General features: G+C 49.5%; 5 protein-coding genes across 5 annotated transcripts; 2 read left to right on the top strand and 3 right to left on the bottom strand.

Moving 5' to 3' along the window:
- Positions 1-1,809: 1,809 nt before the first annotated feature.
- CC1G_10147 (hypothetical protein) lies at positions 1,810-3,876 on the bottom strand. Its single transcript, XM_001840721.2, has 6 exons — positions 3,731-3,876; positions 3,546-3,630; positions 3,155-3,213; positions 2,739-2,860; positions 2,375-2,510; positions 1,810-2,014 (listed from the first exon to the last, which is right to left on the bottom strand). Exons 1-6 carry the CDS (start codon positions 3,755-3,757, stop codon positions 1,847-1,849), a joined length of 597 nt encoding a protein of 198 aa, XP_001840773.2. The 5' UTR covers positions 3,758-3,876; the 3' UTR covers positions 1,810-1,846.
- A 2,500-nt stretch (positions 3,877-6,376) lies between these two features.
- Positions 6,377-10,225, top strand: CC1G_10146 (hypothetical protein; the record flags this gene model as incomplete). The annotated part of the gene is made up of 14 exons (XM_001840720.2): positions 6,377-6,491; positions 6,644-6,666; positions 6,719-6,764; positions 6,819-6,849; positions 6,904-7,285; positions 7,353-7,364; positions 7,426-8,025; positions 8,080-8,089; positions 8,146-8,237; positions 8,292-8,388; positions 8,443-8,655; positions 8,710-8,915; positions 8,973-9,104; positions 9,158-10,225. The coding sequence occupies 14 exons, from the start codon at positions 6,377-6,379 to the stop codon at positions 10,223-10,225; spliced, it is 3,027 nt and encodes a 1,008-aa protein (XP_001840772.2).
- Positions 10,226-15,045: 4,820 nt separating this feature from the next.
- CC1G_10145 (hypothetical protein) lies at positions 15,046-15,630 on the top strand (the record flags this gene model as incomplete). The annotated part of the gene is made up of 1 exon (XM_001840719.2): positions 15,046-15,630. One exon carries the CDS (start codon positions 15,046-15,048, stop codon positions 15,628-15,630), a length of 585 nt encoding a protein of 194 aa, XP_001840771.2.
- An 890-nt stretch (positions 15,631-16,520) lies between these two features.
- On the bottom strand, positions 16,521-18,106 carry CC1G_10144 (hypothetical protein; the record flags this gene model as incomplete). Its single annotated transcript, XM_001840718.2, has 3 exons — positions 16,521-16,612; positions 16,702-17,664; positions 17,713-18,106. The coding sequence occupies 3 exons, from the start codon at positions 18,104-18,106 to the stop codon at positions 16,521-16,523; spliced, it is 1,449 nt and encodes a 482-aa protein (XP_001840770.2).
- A 1,269-nt stretch (positions 18,107-19,375) lies between these two features.
- Positions 19,376-20,711, bottom strand: CC1G_10143 (hypothetical protein; the record flags this gene model as incomplete). The annotated part of the gene is made up of 6 exons (XM_001840717.2): positions 19,376-19,513; positions 19,568-19,715; positions 19,771-20,139; positions 20,199-20,341; positions 20,393-20,508; positions 20,657-20,711. 6 exons carry the CDS (start codon positions 20,709-20,711, stop codon positions 19,376-19,378), a joined length of 969 nt encoding a protein of 322 aa, XP_001840769.2.
- Positions 20,712-20,744: the final 33 nt, after the last annotated feature.

Consider the following 20,744-nt stretch of genomic DNA (forward strand, 5'->3'; position numbering starts at 1 on the left):
ATTCAGCCAATCACAAGATGGCCGAAAAAGCTATCCTTACACCGCCCAACTGCCTATCATACCGCCTCTCCCAAGGCTAACAGAAGATCGTCTTCTGTCTTCTAACTTTTCACAAGACTTAGACTCCATTGGAAATGTAATCGAGTTCCACTACCAAGAACTCTAGGCTCCAGCACTAGTTTGACATGCTCGTTCCATTCGTCCCTCACTACGCTCAATTCCCGAAACATCCAGGTTCTCCCTCCCGCTTGTCCGCTTTGACATTCCGACGATCCTCGAAGACGCGGGCGACATGCGTAGATCCACCGGCACCGACGTCCCTCGACCTCCACTTTCATGGCTATCAAAAAAGAGGCGCGATCAAAAGGGAAACTAGTCGAACGTATGTATGTAAAGTAGGCGGCTACTAGGTTGGCTCTGGAACTGTAAGTCTGTCTGTCTGTCAATGTCAACCTCCGAGTGTAAGAAGGAACCCGATGTCCAAGTTTACCCGGCGAGTCGGCTAACTAAGCTGAGTGGAATACTAGTAATAGTCCTTACTTGTAATTCTAAACCATCCACCCACTGACACAGAAGACTCAGGGGAGCTAGAGAGACATACGAATCGGGGAAACCGAAGATCCTCCAAGACTTGTTCCTCCAGTGTTCGTGACATGCTAGGTGGTGCTAATGAGCTCGGGATCCGGATTTTTGTAGAGACTCCGCGGAGGAGCAGCGACTCGAAAAGAGTAAGTGAACCGAACCACCAGGCTCGCTTCGCGGAAGCCACAACCACTTAATCTACCGTGCAGTTCGAGATCTCGGGACTTGGTCTAACCTCAGAAGTCAGTACTTATTGTGTGTCTGTCGGCGCGGACGCCATGCATTTATTTGTTGGCAATGTCTGACTGGAATGAATACCTTCCCAAAAACATGTGCGTGGGGGCTGTGAAGGCCGTGACTTCAATGCATCGTCGACACTTAGGGGAATTATGAGTAACCTCTAAGGTCAGAATAGCTACCAACGCCAACACGTATCAGTTCCACGCTCCAATGTCGAGCCATGCTGACTACAAGGTTCAATTTATTTAATAAAACCGTATTCCATTCGAAATAGAAATCGGAAACAGAAAGTCTTTTCTAGTTTCCGAGCATATAGAAATCCGCTCAGATAAACCAACGAGGATCCGGGCTGGTCGCACCGAAGACTTCGAAGAAGGAAGTTGAAACACTGTCATTCTGGGCACACATACGGCCGGCACGACCACACTGTCCTTACCAGGCACCGTAGTGAAAGGCTTCGAGCGAAAGAACAGCAGTTGTCGCTGTCTGGACCCCACTGTCGAGGTTCGGTTGGTAGCCACAAAGGCCATCAAGGATTCTCACTTCGAGAAGGCGTAAGCCACCGTATGCTGACGGAGTTTCACTGACATCTGACGTGGTGGTACCGAGCGATTGAACTCGGTCGTGAGGGGGGTGATTAAGCCTATCGTATGTAGTAACCCGATGAATGCCGTTGGCTTGCAGGTCGTCTAACCTTCGCGGAGAGGTTCCCCAGGCCTCCTCCTAGGCTGGAGGAACAAGACGCAAAGGTATAGTCCCCATGTATAGTTCGGAAAGGGAGGAAACGAAAGACGCCAGGTTTTCGAGCTTATCAGAGGCAGAAGAGAAAGGGCCGATGTTGAGGGAGTAATACATGGCCATTGTTTCTGATATGACCTCCATAGTCGCCGGACCTCCGCCGCACGTAACCATATCTCGAAGACTCAAGAGGAATGAGGGTGAGGCTATGAGATAGATTGCCTGAACAGGAACCCAGAAACAGTAGGCGCAGTAGTCAACAGCACGTACACGCCACCCCTCCACCCTAGATCGTTCCATAGCCGCCTTGCGACAGAAAGCCCCCCATGTGCTGCACAATGTGGTCGAGTCCCACCAGCCACTTGTCCAACTCGCCATTAAGTTTCTCCATTGGTGCACCTTGTGCAATCTTGGCATAGAAATCATTACGTCGAGGGACTGCTCGAATCGCCAGCTAAGATAGAGAACAGCATGGAATGTATCAGCGATCTGCGAAACGAAATTCGACGGCAAAAGAAAAGCACGAGATGATGAGTCACGACCAACAAGTCGGGTCGTCATGAAAGGACTCGTGACAGGCCCTATGAATCAGAATGATAGAACGGGACGGTATGAAAAGCGCGATCGGCTCCCATGTTCCACCACAAGAAGGCGAGTGGTCGATGAAGTCAAATTCTCGGGCAAAAGACATCGAAAGACAAAGGCAGGACTCGCTGATGTCACCTCGGAAAAGGAAGTCGGAGATAGGAGAGCAGGATACAGAGGGAAATGAAGTGGAGTATTGAAGGACGTAAAGAAGTGGAAATCGACTTACCGCAGCGATTTCACGAATGAAAAAGGGGTGATATTGACGCAGCACTTCGTCATAGGCCCTCTTAAAGCATATCCGCAGCTCAGTTGACTTGTCACTCTGAGCGCGTTGAAGCGCCTGGCAGACGAAATGCAATCCTCTAGAAGGTAAGTCAGTTCAAGCGTCAAAGAGTGTGTTAAGTGAAATCTATCTTCCAGAATTCGAAATTCGATTTCAACGGAAAAGAAGTGGCGCGTAGAATAGTGGAAGAATGAAAAAGAAACGAACAGTGGAGATATGCCCAAGGTAATGTTAACCGACGCCTCGAATGAAAGAATAAAAACCCGAAGATCGCAGGGGAGGCCGGCTTCTCAGATTTCAGACTCACCGAAGCAAGAGAATCACACAGAGTATAGGTTTTCCCTCGGATTCTTCGCGGTAATCGCATTGCACCAACGCTTCCAAGGTGCGTGAATGGTCCATTCTGGCTTCGTAGCGCGCACGAATACCCTAGAACAAGAATGAAAACGTCAGAACCAGGTGGTCGACCAATCACGGGTGACAAATTGCGCAAAGGAAAGCGGAAGTGGATGATAGGGATGCGGGTCTACGACAGATGCCCACGGAACTAAACTTTGATTATCGAACTGAGCGAGGTTCAAGGGAGCCAGAGAGAAGTGGAGCACGGGAACCGCCCCAGCGTGAGCCACATTGATAGAACCAATGTATCAGCGCAACGGTGGATGCTCGCAAGAACAGGGCGGGGATTTGGAACTCAGCGAATCGTCCCAGTTGGAAGCTCACCTTGATCTGGGTTCGGAGGTCGCTTTGTAAGAACTCGAATATGGCAGAGCCGAACAGACCTAGTACGGCGATAAGGTCAGGTTGCCAGAAGTAAACTGGGATTGGAAAAGAATGGGGACCAAGAAGCAGGCCGTGATGATACGCGAACAGGCCAGCCGTTGCTCATGCGCAACGCCATCCAGTTGGAGATGCAAGGGTGTCAATGGACGAGAAAGGATGGATTGAACTGGAGTTGCCTCTCAGATTCATGACGATGATCCAGCCTGTCGATGTGTGCGTTACCTCCAGTCATAGCCCAATGACACACCTTCATCCAAATCTTCAGTTGACAACAGATTGCCTTTGGATGGCCGGTATCCCTAAGGTTCCGAGACAGGAAGAAAGTGCTCACCAAACAGCTCGACAAGGCCATCCGAGGCTTCCAGGAAAGTGACCGTGTCAACCCCGTTCTCCGTTATAGTAACATCGGCAAAAGACTATACAGATACAGAAAGATGGGAGGCAGGAAAGGTCCAGGGTTGGGTAACGACAGGGTTTAGGGTCGCAGGTTTATGGCAACGTTGGAAACGACCTCACCTTGACGGATTCGAAATACGGTTTCATAAGGTCAGGTGTTGCCAGAGGTGAACTGCTAAGAGTCCGAAAAAAATCTCAATCGTTGAGGTAGAGTGTTTGAAGGATGCAGAATGCCTTTCGCATAATCAAGGCAGGCATAGCTGGGCGAGAGGTACGAGTCGACAAACTGGAACATAGTGTCTCGGAAGCCTCCGTTGCTGGACCCACAACTTGTCAAACCACGTGGCGTACCTTACGTAACTGGTGTGTGTCATTGGTAATCAAGCGCCCTCAGCGCTAACGTGTTCTCGTCCCCAGCTTGGCATTTATTTAGCTTGGGGTCTGGCCTCCTTCAGACTTTTTGAAGGCCCTTGGGAGGAGAGGATGAATCATCCCAAAAGCCTCCGTCGATGTGGATCAAGCTCCCACGCAACTCGAAAGGGCTGGACGCAACCAAATGGGTTTTTAGGTGAAGGATGAACTATTTAAGCGGCCTAAGCACATGATATCGGGCATCTTCGTTTGCCCCAGCGTTTTGTCACTGGGAGTGCCGGGTTCCCCCTCCAAAGATACGTGGTACTAGTCCTTAGAGGAAACGATATCGGTCGATTCACGGTGCGCTCTGCGTGCTCCTTGGTGATTCTGACTCTCAGATTTGCGGTTATCTTATCTATTTGTTCATCGCCCGTAAATTCCTCCGAAACCAGCAACGACCCGCGACTAGCCGGCGCCACCGTTGCCATCTTATCCCGCTTTGCTCCCACAGGTGGGCGCTTGATGACCGGTGACTTGCCTTCCGGGCAACTTGACACTCGGTCACATCGTCCTTCTTGAAAAATCTGGCACGCTTCTCTTGTGTTTCTCGCTTTACTTCTGGGCGAGCACATTGGTGAGGTCCTCACCACTCTACTTCCTGTCGTGGCAAGAGAAATCCTCGGAAATTAACAGGCATAACTCCGCTGGACGCTTTTCATCCAAGCAGCATATGCGCACCTGCTGACCAGGGTTTACACCATTTCATTCGCCTGCCCATGACGTTGTTGGAACCTTCTTGGCCAAGTAACGGATCCCCGCGTTCCAGGAATTTCTCATCTAATCTAAAAGCAAGGTTTCGCCCTTTAGGCATTGTCGCCCTCGATAGTAGCGGGATCGAAGAACCAGGGTATGAAGGTCTCCAGGGTTCGTATGGGAAGTTACCACTGGTCACGAGGTATAGGCGTTGCGTAGTGAGTCGAAGCCGTTCATAGGACACACACTCCGAATCCCAGTTCAACTTCTTCGGACATATGGACCAATACCATTGGATGAAGGCTGGATGAACGTTTCACTCGGCAAGTTAATTGCGCATTCCCTACCCAGGGCAAGGCTCCATGTATGCACCGAAGGCGTCTTACCTATGTGCCTACAACTGAATAGAATTAAGTCACATGAAGCCTCCGCCTTTATCGACTCTGCTGTAAGGGGGTTCCTTTGTTGCTTCTGAGGTTCTATCCACCGCCTTGTGAAGCAACTGAAAGCCAAAATTCGGTCCCGCCCGGTTACGAGACTAGCACCGAGGAACAGCATTCAAATCTCCTTCCGCGGTGCATCACTGATCTGACTCGGGAGCCGTCGTGCAAGCCTTTTGTTCACATTCAGAATCTTTTCAATCGCAAATTCCACTTGGAACGGCTCCAGGCGTCGACTCGGTGATCTGCCTTCAACCTTTAGGCATTGTATGCCTTGGGAGGAATGGAAGAGGGAAGGGAATTTGTTTGGACAATCGACACGTCTTGGAACGTGGACACCCCTTAGGCCGCACCAATCCTCAAGGATCCTCACGGATGGAAAGGACTTTGAGGAGAGGCGATATTGTCTCATGTCGCAATTGCTTTGACGAACTTCTGCGATTTGGAAACCCGTCCCAATCACGTATATCAAATTTGTTGGTTTGGGGATGCCCTTGTCTGGGCTTGTGGCGTTTCTGACGTTTTGACAATTATGCATCCAAATGTGGATGGGTCAGCTTTTGTGGGGATGGATGTCGAAATCGATGTCCATTGTCCAGCAACCCTCTTTCTCGTTGACCTTCGACGTTCCCGTCGGGTAACTCATTTCAAGTACAAGATGAGAAAAAGGGGACTGAATGGTATTTATGAATTCATTTCCTCGTAACAGGGTCGCAGCTCTCGCTCATGACGATGTGCCGTGATAGTACACGATTCCCCTGTTTTCAAGAGACGCGATCAGCAACGAGAATTTGATCTCGCGTAGCTTCGTCCAAAAAGGACGACTGCTGAATGATCGGTTCCGCCACGTTTTCGCCCACGTTATGAAGGGACCTTTGCCGGCGGTCTTTAGCGTTCTCGCAAACTGCTGCACTGTTGAAGACTGAATGGTGGAGGGGATGTTCGGGATAGGACCTTCGAGCGTCACAAACACAAACTGTTTAAGAGGCGCAGAAAGAAGCCGCTCTATCGACGTTGCTTCGAAACCGACCTGCAAATCCACTGTGGGAAAGACAAAGCATAAACGTCGGCGCTCCGGATCGGGGATATGTCACGAAACGGCGCAGCCCAAATGGAGGTTCTGTCGTTCCCACCACCATGCCGTAGCTTATACCCCTCTGTGTGAAATAAGAATCCGTTCACCTCTGCTCGTATCTGGTCTGCTTGACTCCCCACCACTATGCCGCCCGAACCAACGAAGCCGAAGGTCAAGCGTAGAACGAGTAGGAAAGATTTGGACGACTTTCGTTTTGACGGCACGCATGCCCGTGAGCTGGAGCTGAAGCGGACACGAGGTGAGATATTTCACAGCATTTGGGGTGCCTCCGCCGTCCCAAGTCACTTCTGACATTTCTTTCCGCCTCCCTTTCGTAAATCGCGTCTATTAGGAGAGGTATAGGTTTTGTTAGAGCGCATTTATGATCTTATATTGACCGAGTACACCCAGGTCAGTTGTGCCGAATGTCGCAGGTATGCGATGATCGCACCTCTACCCGGCATGCCATGCTTAAAACCACTGTAGGTTGAAGATAAAGTGCGACAAGCAGGTCCCTTGTCAATCCTGTGTGGTGGGTGAACTCGGTGGTGGACGTTGGTAGAGGCTAACGTTGTCCGGTAACTAGAGAAGAGGATGTGTGGCATTATGTCCCAATGGTGCGTCTGTCCTGCCACGAAACGTCTTCTATCCATGATATATCTTTGCTCTAGGGAGTCTCGCCACGGGTCAAGGAACACGGTTCGTCATTTGGTTGCAAAGCATCTGAATATCGTTGACAAATCGGTTATCGCGTTCAGCTTCGTCCTCGCCGCCACCGAACATCTCCACAAGCGAATAGCTAAGCTCAGTGGGCGGGTTCGACAGCTCGAAGATGCCCTCGCCACTCTTCAAGCCAAGCATTCGACCGAGCCCCACCCCCTTCTCCACGAAGACTACATGATGAATGACGATCGAGAAGGCGAAGGTGAAACCAACGACCTCGACGCTGCGGGATCTGGTGGCCAGGCTGCGGAAGTTAGGGACAGCTTTGGGACGTTATCGATATCGGACCAGGGGGTGTCGCTGTTTTTTGGTCCCACTGGAGGGTCTGAGGTACGTTGCTGTGCTTGTTGGCTTCTGTTTTGAAACAAGTGGGCTCAGTTTGACTCTTTCCGAACAGAGCTTGCTGTCGGTAAGTGACTAGCAGACGAGCATGTACCGCGTTGATCATTCGCTGACGTCCTTGCCTTCAGGCTACTCCTGATGTCTCTGTCGAATCCCCTAGGGGTTCGAAGACGCCAGACTCCACAAGAGACTCCAAGAGTCCCATGAGCATAGGGGAACTCTCGCTCTTTTCGCGGTTCTTCCCTTTCACCCCCGTCGGCTTACCCCCTCAGGTCCAACAGCTCATCGAGACGCAGCATCTACCATCGTATGAGAAGGCCATCTCGTTAGCCGAGCACTATTTTGCCCAAGTATCATGGCTTTTCCGGGGAGTCACCAGATCGCAGGTGATAGACGACATGATTCCCATAATCTATCGACGACAGATGCCCCTGCCCGGAGAGCACTACGGTGGCCCGCATGATTTGGCCCTGCTGTTTTGCATCTTTTCGATATCATCTTTGATCGGGGAGAGCCCTTCGGCGGCATACGGTGACCATTACTACCAGATCGCCAGGGCAGCGCTTGCCTTGCAGCCAGTCCTCGAGAAGCCAACCATGGTGACCGTTCAGGTTCTTCATCTCATGAGCATGTACAACGCCATGAGTGGGAGTGCAGATATGGGAGGCGAGTCCAGTATGGAGACGACGTGGTCCCTTATCACTCTGGCGTCGAACCTATCCCAGACAGTATGTCCTCATCTCGCTTTTGTCGATGCCCCAACTCTGACCAACCTCGAACAGATTGGGCTTCGTGAGTTCCCATAACGCTCACCTGTGAAATCACGCTGATAAGCCATCGCTATTTAGATCGGGATAGCGTCCGATGGGGGCTTTCGCCGAAGATGGTTCAGCGACGCCGGATTTTGTTCTGGGACCTGTTTGTTGCCGACGTTTGGCAGGTAGGTCCAACACACCCAGCTCTTCCAATAGACTAGCGTCTAAGTTGTTCCTAGAGTCTCAACACTGGGCGACCACCGTCCTTTTCGCTTGCATACGTCGACTGTCGACACCCTCAATACGAAGACGGTGGCAAGACTTTCGCCACGGAATGTAAGACGTTATATCTCTCGAGCGGATGGTACAGGTCTAATCTTTTCTACCAAGTCGAATCATGGCAATTCCGATTCGCAGCTGAGGTTGTTGCTGAGGTCGCAGCACGTACCTTGACTGCCGAAGCGCCTAGCTATGCAACTATCATGGAGCTGGATCGTAAGGTTCGCGAATACCCTATCCCCGAGACTGCCAATAGCTCCAGCTCGTCGGACGACTTCTCCACCGCGTTCCAACGCTGCGTTTATGAGCATATACGAGAAACAGGTGCGTGTCGATCTACTATCATCCCATCGGACGAGCCTTGACCTCCTTGCCCAGTCTTGCTGTACATCCACCGAAGTTTCTTCGCCCAAGCCATCATCGACCACCCAGAGAATCCCCTCAAGAGTACCTATTCGCCGTCCTTTTCCGCCGCATACCAAGCATCGTCCACAATCCTCAAATCTGTTCAAGAGCACTTCAATATGTATCCACAATCCAGCTCGATCTTCTGGACAATGTGGACGTTCGCCTTCAGCGCCGCGGTAAGCAGCGATTCGCTTTCTTGGGCTCAAAGTAACGACTGACTTCCGATCGATAAGGTTGTGTTTGGCACGGTCGTTACTCGGGGTCCGAGAAGTCCCTTGGCCAAGTCTGCGATGCGGGAGCTGGAACAAGCGTGTATCTTGTTCTCTAAAGCCTCTGTCTATAGCACGCGCGCTACCAAGGCCCTGGTACGCACCATCACTATTTCCACTGACACGGAGGTCCTCAAGCAGCTCTTTAGCAAATCCTGAAGACACTCAGTGAGAAGGCTCGTCTAGCCATGAGCTCTTCCCAGAACGACCCATCGAGGGACAATGGGCTGCACTGGGCAATCAGAAAAGACGACGACGAACTCTCCATATTCGCTGGCCATACCCGATTCGTCAATCCGAAACATACTGGGGAAACTCCTCCATCCTCGGATAACGGTGGCAATGCGTCACCTGAGTACAACTCCCCTCCCACTGTACAGGCTGTATCATCGATGCCACCAGTACCCCAGGTCCGACAACCCCAGCCCGTCCAATCCTCATATCGCTTTGAAGCCTCTGTTTCTCCCGACGTGCGCATGGACACATCGGAGCCTGCGTGGCCTTCTCAAGCCGAGTCGTACGACGCGGCCCCTCGTCCTAGACCATCTGATCAGTATGGATACCACAGTAATGCCCCTATGGGACCTGGTCCCAGCGCACCGGTTGCTGAGTATTGGGTGAACACCGCTCGAGACGTCTCTGCAGCACGGTATGACGGACCACAGCACCCATCAGCACCCCGCATCTCTCGACCGCTCCAACCTCCGCCCCAAGATCACGGCTACTACCACCCACCCTCGCCGGGAGACTCCGCCCCTGTATCACTTCGCTCATCACACTACTATCCACCGCAGTCGCAAGGCTATGCGCCTGCTATGTACAGCAACCGACAAGCATCGACCCATATTGGGAACGCTCCCCTGTCTGCGTCGTCGACGTCGTCCAGTGGTCAGCCCTTCGATATGCATACGCATCAACAATCCCATCCTCACCCTGCGGAACCTTCCACAGCCCATCCCCATCCCCATCCCGCACACGCCCCGTCTTCACATGCTCATCCAACCCAATCTCACGCTCATTCTTCGACTCCAACATACACACAGCAGTATTCCATGTATCCGACGACGCCAGCCTTCCATTCTCAGGCCGGTCCTCCAGCCAATAATGCATTGGCAGACCTTGGCTTCGCTTCACGCGATTCCCGACTTGATGAGAAATGGGGTATGTTCATGTCGGAATCAGGGATACTCGAAGAAATCAACTTCCGCCCTTCGTGATGTATTCATTCTCAGATCTTTATTTCGCACCTTTGTGTTGCTTTCGACTTTCCTTGTATTCGTCCTTCTATTGTTGCATTTGGAACCTTCGCATTCGTTCTGGTATAGTAAAAACTGACACTCGTTCTCTGGACAGTTGTGTAATCCAACCAATCTCTGTTGTCTTGGGCTTGTCGACTAACATTGTAACCTTTACTACTCTCCTCTAATGTCGCCTATGTATCTAATTATCTATTATTGTATATCCTTCGGTTTCATCCTTTATCAAAAGCCGTCTAGCATTCGCTGCCAACCATGATGCAAATGTGCATTTCGGCATTCTAGGAGAAGCTCAGCGAAGGAACTTGAACGCGGATGATCTTGGGAAGTATTTTTAGAAAACACCAATCGGACAATACTCAAGTCAAACGCCCAGCATTGGGGCTTGGGTTCGCTCTGTCTTACAACACAACATATTCTAAGCACGTTGGGCACTTTGCATCCGGCGGTAACTAATTTTGGGCGTACTTCACTTTTAGTTCCGCGGGATGAGGAATATTTAACTGTTTTCCCTATTCATAGACTTCATTGCAAGCCCGTAGCATAAATTTCGATGACGCTAGGCTGGTCAAAAATAGCTGATTTGCAAAGAGCTTTCGGGAGTGGAGAACTGAAAGGAAGGTCAAATTTAGGTTGATCGACCACTCTGCCTCGAAGTGATTGAAACAGTTCAAGTCACTCGCTTTTTGCACTGCGTATTTGGTATACTGTCCTCGTCTTAGTGAAGCCTGGAAGTAGCACCTTCTGGTCTTTTACCGCGAGAGCGACGTGAAAACAAAGTACCATTGGCCGGGAGTGTGGTCCGCCCCCTCCTTGGATCCGTGAGGCAATGATAGCGTATCATCACAAAGTGGACTTGCACAGTCGAAGAGGGTCAGCATAGCGGTTATTTAGTCAGTATCTACCCTTCAGAACTAGAAATGCTAGACCAGCCATTCCCTGACGTGAAGGGACATTGTTGTTACTAGAATCTTTCTAAGTAGTTCATAATCTTATCTCTGTCCTCCGAGTCAAGGCCGCGCAATCCGTACGCCCGCCAAGGTCAGCCCGGGGACCCGTGTATCACTGTGGCCTGGGTGCGGGGAGAGCCTTTCGCAGAATAAGGATTTTCTTTTGAGTCTGCTAGGCCCTCAGTTCCAGTAAGTCTTCTACAACGACTCATGGAGAATGACATCTAGAAAAGTGGGATGCGTCGCACATGGTCATCGTGGTGCCCTGAGTCGTGACGCTTTCCCGAAGTACCCCAAATCCGTACACTAGTTAGCGGCTGAGGCAGAATACTGAAGCCTCTCTCCGTCTCTCCCTTTCTTTGTAAGTACCTTTCCTCCCTCAAGGCCTACAGAATTTATCGGCGCTAAGTAGGTCTGAGAAGGCAGCCAAGCGCTCAATGTGACATATCATAGACATACAGTGTGGCACTAAACTGACATATCGTACCGGCGGTGATGACCTCGGGTTTACTTACAGCAATCAGCGACGGAAAGGAAACTGCCTGAGTCTGAATCTCCTCGACATGAACGGCGCGAGAGACTCGCTCCCTTCTCACAGATCTTCCATCGGTCAAAGTGCACCCCCAAAAGCTCGCAACTCAATCCCCGTCCTCACCTGACCCAGGGTCTCCCGCTATTTGCCTCCCGATCTGGAGATACTGCCAGTAGCGGAGACCTTGCGACTCCACCTGAGGCCTCAAGGCATCTCCCCGGCCTGACAGGCCTTCTCATGACAGAAGGGGCGTCTTGATGATGTGTTAGCTCGTCCAAAAGTTTATTTGACTTTTGGGAGGTTTTTCATTTGTCAGAATCGAACAGTGCGACCATGCTTAGCTCGAAGGCCGAATTGGACTGAGCAGACCTCCGCCCTCATGAAATTGCCTCGTTATCGCGTGTCTCCCGGTGGAACCATTCCTCGATGTGTCGAACAAACTGAAAGAACCATGCCAGAGCGACAGAAACCTCCTTATCAGCGACATGGCGTATATGTCGCAGCAGACCGCCCAACGATGAAAGTAGGCAAATAGCTCCACTGAGAGTACCAAAACAATCTACCCAGGGAAGAGAAGTGACGCCAGAGACGGATCCTGTGGGCAGCATGGATATAATTGCGCTACTGTCCTTATTGGGGGGCATATCAGACACGTGCCCAACCGGCGCTTAATTTCATAGTCGTCATTTTGATCCATTCAATTGTTTCCAAGTTCGGTTCATGGTTTGTTTACCTCTCTACTGATCTGCTCACGAGGACATGTACGATAAACTGCTTCTGGATTCTGCGCTATCACCTCTCGGAACTCCTGGCCTCTAAGAGTCGTTATTAATGATGGTGCTCCGATGTCAATGAATCCCTGGTATGGGATACTCAAACAGAGCGCCCTGGAGGGCAAGGAGGTACTTCTCCTTCGGGAAAGCTACAACAAGGAATTATGGAATTAATTCAACAAGGGCTCGAGAGTCAGTCGGTGTTAGAAATATCGACGGTTGTGGGGTACCGCTTACCATCTCGTTCTAAATATAACCATACTTTTTGGTCAGCCGCGGGGCCGTTGTGCATACCACGCGTGTGTGAGATCCTCTCAATGATCGAGAGTCCCTCCAGCCGAGTTATCTACACAGCCGGACCCGGAGGACAACCCCGGGATAAACCTGTGGCCATGGTCCCAGACTCATCGCGGGCCAAACGCGGCTTAACTTAGGCCGACTCATACTAGGGCTATCTTACACGGGATAGCCCTGGTATGACCCGTCAATGCACCCAGGTTAAACCGCCGAATGGCCTGGGGTTCATTGCCTTTTCCTTTTTGTTTCGCTGCTTGTCGACCTTCCGGTTCTTCCCGCCTTTCCATTCACGCTTCATCCATTCGAAAATTGAATATAAAATTTTCTTATTGCATCTACCTACTAGACTACTACACATTCCCATACACCGTAATGTACCGAGTTCTCGAGCCGACGAAATGGTAGATAAAACAGAAATCATGTCAATATCTGAAAGGGAAAAGTACAAGTGAGTATGAGGAAACAGACAGTTTAGCAGCGAGGGGACATACCATCGGGGCAGCGTGCTCCTTTGCAAATAGCGATGTCTGATAAAAGAGTAGTGAGTATCAGTGCGGTCGTCTTAAGCAGGCAATGAATGACTCACCATCTCACCATTCACATCATGGTGGGGGACGACGAGGCGAATTGGGATCGCTAAGCCAAAAGTCGAGTGGTCAGGGTGAAGTTGGATGAGCCAAAGATGGCGAAATACTCACCGCTCTCGAGCTTTTTGTTTCACACAAGCATTCACAAACCTGCAAACCATCACCGTTAGTCAAAGTTAAATCGAAATATCCATTGAACGTACCTCAGGCTCAAAGCTCCCACCAACGCAAGCAGCCAACGTGGATGACGGCGACGACGAAGTTGACAGCGGACAGCTTCTGCGGGAAGACGATAATCATATTTTGGAAACCTGGAGAGCTCTGAGTCTCAGTGAGTAGCCCGGCTGCCCTGCCTCGCCGAAGCTGAGCAACGTACCTTGGGTGAGAGACCTGGAGCTCTGTCTAGAGAAGAGTGATAACAGTGCGGTGCAGTCCCGGCGGGTCGCGCGACGAAGCAGAGCAACCCGCACTGGGTGCCACCCTGTGCAGGACAGACGGAAGGTGGTGGTGATTGGGAAAGAGGCTCGCGTTGGCGGTTGCTGATTACGAGGATTTACGTAGTAAATGTTCGTTCCTATAGCGCAAATTTGCGCCTTTTCCTATAGGTTTGATGCCAAGAAATCGACCTTCCCATGAACACGTGGTCAGTTTTTCCCATTCCAGAGCTCCTGGTGCGTACCTTTCCTCTGGGTTTCATGCCAAGTAATCGATATTCTCATGAACGCAGGATCTTTATCGTCCCATGATTATTTGTTCTTGTTCTTAATCCTTTCGGTCGAACCGTTTAGATAGACCAGAGTCCGGTCCCTCGTAGCTCGGGCGTCACGTATTCGCCACGTGACGGACGTTCTCCGCTTTTCCTCGCCCGTATTCCGGACTACGAACCGATCGGATGTCTTCGGGCTGTAGCTGTTGCTGTCACGTGTGTTGATCGGGAGTATTGCTCTCTGACGCGGCGACGCGTTGTTTGTGCAGAATTTGTCTTCCTATGCCTTTATTGGATACTGCTGGCTTTCCGCTTTCGCTCGGCTTTTGTCGTCTCTGGCTCCTCTTCGTTCGCTGGTTTTTGACCCTCTGAGCTGTCTCTTGCTTGTCAGGTCGCTCCCATTGCTCCTGCTATTTCATCTTCGTGCCTGATACTGAAAACCTCGCTCTCCTGGTGTTATACTTGTATCTTCTTTCTTGTTTTTCTTTTATTCCGTCTTTCTTTTGCCTTGTCTTATTGCAGCTCCATCTCCGACTTTGGAATCCAAAATAAATAAAAAATAGCGACTGGTAAAGGGTCTCTTGATAATGATTATATCTCGTTTCGATCTACGGCACTTAGCATCTCTCGGACGTCCGTGCGCTTGTTTCTATTTTGGTTTGGCACAGCCGTTTCTTTTCTGACTGTCAGGTAGTCTCTTGCTTCGCTACGTTTCTTGTTTCTCAATCGTTTACTTCAACGGTACACTTCGTGTTATTCATGCGCTTGCATAAAAGAATCAAGGTTTGTGTTTCTTTCTTTATTACACCTTTTGTGTAGAGAGCTAACGGACTAGTCTAGTACGATCGTTCGAGTCGGTCGTCCGTTTCCTCCCTGGACTACAGCGACATCGCATCCGTCTGTGCACGGTTTCTCGTTCACCAATTCAGGTCGCCGATGGCCATGCCCAACGACCCATCCGCATCCAAAAACCTTGTCAGTTTCATCGGCATCCTTATTCGTCGCGCAGCTATGGATCCTAGTGTTCCTTACGCTGCTCTGCTGCTTCTCCAGCGTCTGAAGTATCGTTATCCGACTGCTCGCGCGATAGGACAGCATCTTTACTTCGCAGCCTTCATGCTTGCATCCAAGATGTTATGCGACACAGACTTGACTGTCCAGTCCTGGCTCTACTCATCACAATGGTCTTTTACTGGTTCGCACCTCCTTAAAATGGAGAGGGAGCTGTGTCAATACCTCTATTGGGATCTTACCTTCGACTTCGACACTCTATCAAACTTCCAGCTCGTCGTACGCAATGTTTACGGCAGAGACAGGGACATCTATCCGGCATACTCTCTCATCAAACTCTCTCCGCGGTTGGACGTTGTCTCGCGCCAACGTGGTGTGGCAGCGGTTAATGGTCAACCACTTCCGCAACCGGTGCCTGCTCGCTCGGGGTCTGCACCTTGTCCTGTCAATAGGAAAGAGAAGTCGAACCACTCGCATTCGGACCCCGAATCACACAGTACCAACAAGTAACGGAATACGGAACTTCCTACTCGCTTCAGTCACATGTGTTCGCTGTATATACGATTCGAACTTTCAGCCGGTCTTTAATTTCCTCTCGTTATCGTTCAATTTTGAATCCACCATCCTCTTCTTCTAGTAAACCGCTCCGAGAATCTCCATCCAATCTACTTTCATCTGCTTTTATTCAACCTCATCTCCATCCTCCTTTTTTTTTGTTTTTATTCTCTTTTCTTTTCTCTGCTTATATTACTCCTCGTTCGCTTCTTGTCACCTGTATCTTTCTTTCTCAGTTAGTCGACTTGGTCGCGCAAATATATTTGTCAATTGTTTGTCCGACTCGGAGTTTCTTGTCTTTTCGTTGATTTCTTCCTTTCTCGTTTACTGTACTTTACTTCCGTGGTTATATTACCCAAACCAACTTTCTGGAGCGTGGTTGCTGGAAGGCGAAGTGTTGTTTCTTTCGAACAGCTTATTCGTAGCTATATTTCCAGTAATAATACATTTCGATTGCCACACATGGTTCGGATCTTAACGACCACGGGTTATGATCGGTATTGTTGAGCCAAGTTATAGTAGATGCCGCGATAAACTGAGTCTTTGGTTGAAAAGAGTACAACTCGGGCAGACGGGCAGATACTAGGCGACTCATAGATATTTTGTTCTTCTCAGGTGAAAGCCAGTATCTAGGTCAAGAAGTTCATTCATTGCATGTGCATCGTATTCGGTACTACTGCCGCAGTTCGTCGCATCCCAAGAAGTATGTACAGTGGTCTGAAGTTCATTCATTGTATGTGCATCGTATTCGGTACTACTGTCGCTGTTCGTCTCATCCCAAGAAGTATGTACAGTGGTCGTCCTTTTTTATATATATACATATTTTCAAGACCATTCTTGATTTTTCAGATCGCCCGTCTTTGTTTGTAGTTCAGGGCGTTGCGATGTGCCTTTTTTTTATATGTGGCATCGTCTTTGGCTTCGTTTGTTTGTTGTTCTACGCTTCTAGTCTGCTGGGTGCAATCATTAATGTTTGTGTTTGTACTTCACTGAAAAAAAAAAAAAAAAAAAAAAAAAAGGACTCACTGATCACCCTTGAGTTACATTGATAGATAGGTCTGTTCGCGTTCACGTCGTATGGGAAAGGGTGATTGTTGCATATATCGTGACAGCGCAATCTCCAAAGAGAGAAAGGGCAAGGCCATTGAATTGGTTTAATTGATTTTTCTATTCTGTCGGCTGGTCGAAGTCGAGTACGAAGAACTTGATTGTCGTGCGAGTTTCGGATTGTGAAGAGGCAGTCGACATGATATCCGCACGTCGAATGGGAGGTGACAGGCATGAAGGTGTCGTGATCCCACACAACAAACCCGTAACGGGAATAGTGTGTGCATTCTTCAATGATTTCATGACCGAAGTAATCGTAGTTGGATACGCCTTCCAACCTCAACGTGTATCTTGGGTACATCATGACCGCATCCCTTCCGTCTGTTCCGAGCATGAACAAAGTGTTCGGGAGTTCGGCGACCGTGGCCATTGGATCTGCGAATTTGGACATGATCAGGTAGCATGGCATCGCACCCTCTTTCCTCCAAATCTCGACATACTCTACCGTAGTTCCAAATTCGGGGTATATGGCTTTGGCCTTGTACGGACTGATGTCCGTCAGAGCTTCCTGGATATCGTCTCTAGTGAATTTGTTGTCCGAAAGTATGGCTCGGATCTCTGTCTTCGCCCTGTAGTTGTTGGAAAGGAATATATGCAGACCCGTTCTGGACTCCAGGCCCGGAAACCATATACCGAGCATGTCAGGTCCCGCGATCATGCACCGAAAGCGATTGATCGCGTGCAGCAGACGCGCAGTGTTGGATATCCCTCTGCGGGTTACTAGTCGGACGGTGTTGTTTCTGAGCCATAAGGCAACTGCCTGCCTAAAGTGCCAACAAGTTCTTGCTAGGGCGAAAAGATGGGCCGGGTTCATGTTGATCATGATGACCTCCAAGACGTCGTACGGTATCTTTGTTACGAATTTGCTCTCCCTTTCGGCCACTGTAAGTGCATTAGCTTTCGCTCGTAGGGGGTACATATCTTCCTCACCATGGATCTGATTACACAGGGTGCAGACACCGTGAATCCTGATACACTTGTGGCATTGCGCCCGTCGAAAGTGAGAGTGGGGGTATCGTGGCACCTTGTGTCGGTAGTTTATCGCCGGAACCGTTGTCGCTTGCCAAATCATTGGACCGACTTCTGCGGTAGCAGCAGCGATATTCACTGCTTCTTGGATGTTGGCGCTGGGAGCAAGTGGATTTTCCGAGGGGGTTGTTGCTTCGGTGTCGGCTATAGTAACTTGTAGTGCGGGTCCACTCGCAGGAACGGACTGAATCGTGATGGTTTCGCATGAAGTCCCGTTGGGTGGATGATTGATACCCTGTTCGCCGGTGCTGCCTCTTCCCTCATCCGACCTCGTAACAGTCGTCAAGGTCAACATAGTGCGACCGTCGTTGCTTCCAGGGTAGAACCGATTATCGTTGGTTGGAAGCGATACGACTGGCTGCTCGCTTTCGTCGTATTCCTCTACCAGAAGGCTCGTCAGAGCGTCAAGGAGCATATGATCTGTAGGCACGTAAACCGACATGCTACTTCCACCTCTTTCCTATGCAGAGACAGTTAGTAATGATCTATCGTTACTCGATTCTACAAAACGACTCACGCTAATCGCGCCACCACACAGATATATGATAACAAGAGTTTTGTTCCAAAATATGTCGCTAGGATACTTTCTGCGAAAGATTGGTTAGTACTATTCTTGATTTTATTGTGCTTATAACTTTCGTACCTAGTGTCGCAGGATCGCAAGAAGAAATTCCCAGACTCTACGAGGAGAACAACGGGGAAATGTTTTCAAGGAGAGCAAGGGAAGAATTGAAGAAAGGAAAGTAATTTGACAAGAACAAGCACGACAAGGAAGAGAGGGGACAAGAAATTGCACCGCTCGCTCGTACAGACTATCCTCTCCGTGCCCTCTTCTCTTTATGTACCTTTTTCTGTGATCGGTCTTCGTCTATAGGTGTCCTCATTTATTCCGCAGCAGTGCACCGATCGTGGTGTGTTATATGACTCACCGGGTATAGTTTTTGTGACTTGTCGTAGTTTCTTTTTTCAATTCACGTTCACCTCCGGCAACATCGACCACCGGAGATTTGTCGTGCCTTAATTGTTATGACTCCGTAGCCCCCTTACTTGTCCCTTTACACTTTAACTACCGATAAGGTCTCTCATTCAGTGCTCGCAAGGGTGTTCCATGGCTCTTTATTGTCCGCGTTATGTCGCGACCTACCAAGGTCGAAATGGAGGGGATGTGGGCATCTTCAACTCAGATTCACTGTATCTGGTAGATTCATCTTGGTACGCGATCGACGATTAATTGTTTTCCTTAGCTTTGTACCTGTCAACTTGCTCCTCCATGTCATAAGTTTACTTGCATATTCGTACTTCCGGACCGGGCCTGATCCCAGATCCCCGTCGCTATTACTTGTGTGGTTAATTACTGCTACTGGTCGACGGACACAGACTCATCTATCTTCCTAGCAACTTCGCGGTTGGAATTATCTACGCACTTGGTCGGGTGCTATGCATAGTTTCCATACTTCCTTATATAGTACAATAGATTTCCTTTTATGGCACGCTCGATCTCTTAATCATTACGAGGCTTTACATCTTTGATATTTGGTTCTGACGAATACACCAGTCTGTTCGTTTATTCTATCCTCATTCTTGACATCGCTTTTTCACTAGCCTCTACCTCTTCATCGATATCGTACATTGCAGGCCTCTTAAGGGTCAAAGTCGAAGTCTTCGGTTTGATTCGGTTACGCATTCTCAAAATGCAAGCTTTCTATTGGGTGGTCAGAATTTATGGCTTTTTCAGGTACAAGAGATGGATACCCACATCGCGAACACTCCTGTCTATTAGAACCAGTGCCTTGAGAGTTAGCGAAAGCTTGACTGTATCGTTCCCCGTAGGGTAACACCTTGCGACAAGTGCGCATTCGACGATATCGCCTACTTTGAAAGTGGCGGGTGATATTATTCTGTATCTGCATCAGTATCAGTATGAGTGCTAGGAGCACATACAGTATGTAAGAAACTCACTGATATGCATTGGCGCTTCCTGTCGATATGCGTTCAATGTAGTCAACGTGGTTGTCTTGAGTATGAATGTAAACGCCCCCTCCCATTTGCTTCAACACGTCGCATGGATCAACGGATTCGTGAAATGGAATCGCAGGCTCCCCTCCCGAGTGACTGATATGAGTGAAATATCGATTGACGAGGTCGAACCCTATACCCTTGTCGTCTGTGGGTGGATTCCATAATTCAAGGGAACCTTCTGCTATGGCATCGCCATACTTAAAGTACATAGCTTCCATCGAATCGACAAACGCCTGGAACGAGGGTGCTTCAAATCCGAACAGAGTCACCTGTTGACGCAGGTATTTTCTGGCCCGAGTGCTCCTATTTCTGAGTCAATGAACCTCGCTGTTAGTAATTCGTACGACTGAAGGCTTCAAATCACTTACGCGTTACGACCGACTGGAGGCAATTCTTTCGATTGTATGATTCCTTGGATTCGGAACACGATCTCCGTGGGATCGTCGTTTACGATTTCGTATAACTTCCAACATTCGGGTCGTGATATCCTTTTTACTGATGCTGATTTGACCTATGTATGAACTAATTAGTGCTTGTACTCTGCACGGTTCGTGCGACCTACTTTGTCTACGTGCAACTGATGGACTCTGGAGTTCTCTCCCGTGTCGCTTTCAGCTATGATTTCTTGCAGTTTAGCTGCTGCTTCGCTCTTGTCGTAGTTGCCTGGACTGAACGTGCCTGGTTGGCAAGACGTTGTCTCCTTTTAATCCCGTCCCGCCGTCCTCCTGTCTTGTAAATCACCGTCCTCGGGCCGGTGGATGGACTGGAATAACGACTACTTTTGTCACGTCGGGTAACTCGAAATGAGTTGAATTGAGTCACTTACTGCGGAATCGATCTGCCTGACTCGCTGCCCTGCTCCTTATTGGTTCGTGACTCATAATCTCGATATAGGTACCTGCTAAAGGAGTCAT

Source organism: Coprinopsis cinerea, assembly GCF_000182895.1.
Source record: "Coprinopsis cinerea okayama7#130 chromosome 7 map unlocalized cont3.7, whole genome shotgun sequence".
Lineage (NCBI taxonomy): Eukaryota > Fungi > Basidiomycota > Agaricomycetes > Agaricales > Psathyrellaceae > Coprinopsis > Coprinopsis cinerea.

Excerpts from the sequence above, each read along its gene's own strand:
- CC1G_10147 (XM_001840721.2), bottom strand. The coding sequence starts at position 3,757 with ATGAAACCGTATTTCGAATCCGTCAAG. Across the intron at positions 3,631-3,730 it reads CGTATTTCGAATCCGTCAAG|TCTTTTGCCGATGTTACTAT; the intron begins GTGAGGTCGTTT and ends GTATCTGTATAG. Across the intron at positions 2,015-2,374 it reads TCATTCGTGAAATCGCTGCG|CTGGCGATTCGAGCAGTCCC; the intron begins GTAAGTCGATTT and ends TCTCTATCTTAG.